Consider the following 4,612-nt stretch of genomic DNA (forward strand, 5'->3'; position numbering starts at 1 on the left):
TATTTTCCTGGATCAACATCCTGTCAACTCCGTATCTTTTTGGGAGACATTAACGCTAAACAAACTCAATGGGGGTACTCAGCTAATAATAGCAGAGGAAATGATCTCCTAGAAGCAGTGGATGACAGATCCTTTTTGTTTCTTAATGATGACTCTTGTACACATTACTCATTCAGCTATAACTCTGCTGAAGCTCTCGATATCTATATTGTTAGTGCTGAGTTGTATGCATCGTGCCTATGGACTGTAAAATAGTGTGGGCAGTGATCATCTGCCAATCTTGATTCAATTTAACGACAAACTTTCAACTCCAACTGTTAGAGAGAACTTTTGGAATTTTCGTAAAGCTGACTGGAATGCTTTTACTGAGTTGACCAAACGGAAATTTTGTGATGAGAGCCTTAGTGATGACCTTGAATCTAACTGGAATTCGTTCAAAAACTCTATTATCCATGCTGCTAAACAAAGTATACCAAGGGGAAACTTCAAACGACCCAGAACCTTACACTCTTTTAATATTCCTACGATTACTGCCTTATTTGAAAAAAGGAACTCGTTGATTCGGGATCTTAAAAACTCTAAAACCTGAACTAAGAATTGACCTTAAGAAAACTAATGCTGAGATTAAACGAGCCTATGCTCACAATAAGAGGAAAACTTGGATTGATATGTGCTGTAAAATTGATGCTAGAACTCCCAGCACGAAGCTGTGGAAACTTGCCAAGGCTCTGGGTAATCAGCATCCTCAAATAGAAAAATGTAATACAATTGTGAGCCAGGTCAATCACGTTCCCCTCAACGATAAGGCTGCTGCAGACTGTTTGGGTGATTACTACACGCAAGTGAGTAAATTGTCATTCAATGAAAATGATAAACCAATTGAAACAAATGCGAGAAATAAGGTTCATAAATGTCGCAGTTCAAACTTTGGAGACTCGGTCTTTATTACTGCTTTTAGTATGCATGAACTTGACTTTGTTTTGAGTGATGTCAATCCAAGGAAATCCTCTGGTCCCGGTAATATACATGCTCATATGATTCTGCATCTTGGACTAAATGGCAAACTCAGGTTATTGGATATTATTAATCAGTCATGGAAAAGAGGTCGTATACCACTTGACTGGAAAAAGGCGATTGTCATCCCAATAAGGAAGATGGACAAAGATGCTGGATCTCCTGAGAGTTATCGTCCCGTCCCCTTGACTAGCATCCCGTTTAAAATAATGGAGAAAATGGTATTAATTAGGCTTATTTTTTTATCTCGAAGCAAACGACCTGCTCCCAAAAGAGCAGTACGGTTTTAGAAAAGGCTATAGTACGATTGACCAAATCTTATATTTTTGCCAGAGTGTAAGAGACGCTCAGAATATGCGGCCCACTAATCATACTGTGGCTACATTCTTGGATTTAACAAAGGCTTTTGACAGAATGTGGCGAAATAAGCTAATAATCAAACTTTTTGATGACTTTAAAACTAGAGGTAATGCTCTCCCCTGGATATCTGATTATTTAAGGGCCAGAACCATCAGAGTTAAATTCAGTAAGACCCTCTCAAGAAATTTTTGACTCGGCCAGGGAGTCCCCCTGGGTTCCGTCTTGGGACCTCTGCTCTTCTGCCTATTTTTTGCTGGCATCGAAAAGGTGATATCTAAGTGATGTAATGTTGGTATTTTTGCAGATGGTTTCATCCTCTGGCACTCTGACGCTGACATTAAGACTATTGAAGACAATATCAACCTCACTCTAAAAGATGTGAGTGACTTTGCTCAAAAACACAAACTGGTTTTTAACTCATCTAAATCTGTTGTTAGTTTTTATACTACAAATAGGCACATATACAATTATAAACCTACTATTTGTTTCAACGGTCAAAATTTGCCTTATGAAAAGAATGCAAAATAGTTGGGTTTTATTATGAACCAGGAGATTCTTGGCAATAAGCACATAGAACTGCTGGAATCGAGGTGTAGAAAGAGGTTAAATATCCTAAAATATATTTCTGGGCAAGAATGGGGAGCAGATGCTACAACTTTGAAATTAACTTATACTGCACTTATTAGCCCCATACTGGAATATGGGGCACCTATTTATTCCTGCGCTTCAGAGACAAACCTAAATAGATTGGAAAAAGTTCAAATTAGTGCTGCAAAAATTATTACAGGTTTGAGGCGTAGCTGTTCAGATGAAATTGTTTTGTTTGAATCTGACCTCCAGCCGTTATACATGAGGAGGAACTCCAGTCTCAAGAAATACTACAATAAGCTCATCAGTTTTGGTGACCAGAACAGAACCTCTCACTATCTCAAAAATTGGAAAAATAACCATAGACTGAAGAGAAACAGTCCCTTCTCTTTGGCTGTTTCAATTCACCTTGTAGACTTGCAATATCCCTGCCGAATTGAACCTCATTCCTTGAGGTCATGTTTTAGCCCTGTTACTGATTTTTCTGGTATCCATTTCCATACAGAGCTGTTGCACCCGGCCCATAAAAGCAAAGGCAACCCAGAATTTATGAGACAAATGGCTCTTGGAACTTTTAGCCAAATACCAACAGATGCTTTTACAACTATACACAGATGGTAGCAAGAGCGAAGAAGGTCATTCAGGTAGTGGGGTTTTTATTCAAACACCCACGTACACATTGAGTCTCAAAGTTAGAAATTCTGAATTTTGCTCGGTTTTCAGATCTGAGCTTATTGCGATTGAAAATGGCATAAGACATGTTGAGAATATTGCTGAGCCTGACTTTAAGCATATATGGATACTGACGCATAGCAAATCTTCAATCCAACACCTTAGCAACTGGATGAATGTTGGAGACAGGGCTGCGGCTTCAATTTTGGGGATGCTCCTCAGGCTCTCAGCGGACTTTGGGATACACTTCCAATGGATTCCATCACACGTTGGAATCAAAGGTAACGAGATGGCGGACTCACTGGCTAAAGATGCTTCTTTAGAACCTTTACAGCCAGATTTACCTTCCACTTTCAATGAGGTCTTTGCAGAGTGCAAAAAAATGTTTAAGGACCTCTGGAGGGTTCCTCCTCCGCTTAATTGGTATTTCAGAAAACGACCTGGAAGTGCCTTGCTTTTGGGGGACCTAGAAGCCAGCAGACTTGTTTATTTCGCTTTGCAAGTGGTCACTTGAGGTGTCTCTCATATATTCAGGGGCAAAAGACTTTTGGACTTTGCACTAAATGTAAGACTGCTCAGGCTTCGCCCGAGCATATTCTAAACTCCATCGATTTTAAGATCGACGAGGTTTTTTCAAAACCTCATCTGTTTTTAGACTTCCTGAACTGGACTTATGGAATTGGTCTAATTAGGATGGACCTCTTGGGGATTAGAAACAGCAACATAACACGATTTATATTTAAGTCTTCAATTAACATATTACCAAATATGGTTATTAACCTTGATTTAATTTTTAGGATGAGCGAATGAAGTATCTATTACAAGTGTCTCCTTAAAGACTTAATTCAAGAAATTTATCTTTGTATCTTTATTATTTATCTATTACAGCCACTTTGAAAAGGTCACTTGCCTCGTTCATCCACCCAGCTTTCCAATTGTGTCACTAGGTAGCACTTTTTGGGAAATTCATCTATCTGGTGTGATTTATATGTAAATAAAAATTTAGTTGCTCCTTATAAAATTCGACAATTTATATTTAAGTCTTCAGTTAACATATTACCAAATATGTTTATTAACCTCGATTTAATTTTTAAGATGAGCGAATGAAGTATCTATTACAAGTGTCTCCTTAAAGACTTAATTCAGGAAATTTATCTTTCATCTAAGTTTCAAAACTTATTAGAATACCTCATTTAGTTAACGCCTCTACTAAGATTCTCATTTTATCCATTAATTTCTTTAAGTACCTTTATGTATGACTCGATTTTCTTTTTCAATCTCCTAAAATATTCTTTTCGAACATTTTGTGATATCATCTTAGAGTAATAGCGCAGCCTTCTCTAATAATGCGAAGCAAATCAATACCAATAATGCGAATAATTTTCCACTCTTTGGATCATAATTCGATTGAATAAATAAATAAGAAATATGTATTGAATAACCAAACTATTTCCCCATAAAAAGAAATCGTTCAATATCTTCTTTAAATAGCTCGGAGAATTTGTCATAAATTTTGCTTTATTGGCATTCTGAGGAGATGACTTTATATCGTATGCCACACAATCTTACATCTTGGTAATTTAAGTTACAAAATATGTAATGACGGTAGGAGCTATTCAGTTTAAAGGATTTTCAAGAACTATGATTTATTTTCTGAAATGAATTTGTGTCGTTTCATAAGTGATAGTTAATAAATGATATCTAGAAGAAAAATGTGTTGATTTGACCTGTTACATAACAGAAGTAAAGGAAAACTTTCAAAATTATTTTTGATCTGTTATGAGAGTTCTGCATAAATGGTGTTTAATGTTTTTTTTACCAAAATAATTTTTTTTTTCTAAAATTAATTCATGAAAAAATTTAAATTTTTTAAGAAGAGGAGAAAAAGGGCTAAGTGGCATTTGTTCCAGATTTTTCTCTTCTTCTTTCTTTTTTCATACCTACAGCATACTCAGATTGATTGAATGTAGGGTTTAAT

At 36.4% G+C, this 4,612-nt stretch overlaps 1 protein-coding gene across 1 annotated transcript; it reads left to right on the top strand.

The window, feature by feature from the left end:
• The first annotated feature begins 1,914 nt into the window (after positions 1–1,914).
• LOC107449174 (uncharacterized) lies at positions 1,915–3,148 on the top strand. The gene is made up of 2 exons (XM_016064629.2): positions 1,915–2,449; positions 2,541–3,148. Exons 1-2 carry the CDS (start codon positions 1,915–1,917, stop codon positions 3,146–3,148), a joined length of 1,143 nt encoding a protein of 380 aa, XP_015920115.2.
• The last annotated feature ends 1,464 nt before the right edge of the window (positions 3,149–4,612 follow it).

Source organism: Parasteatoda tepidariorum, chromosome X2, assembly GCF_043381705.1.
Source record: "Parasteatoda tepidariorum isolate YZ-2023 chromosome X2, CAS_Ptep_4.0, whole genome shotgun sequence".
NCBI lineage: Eukaryota > Metazoa > Arthropoda > Arachnida > Araneae > Theridiidae > Parasteatoda > Parasteatoda tepidariorum.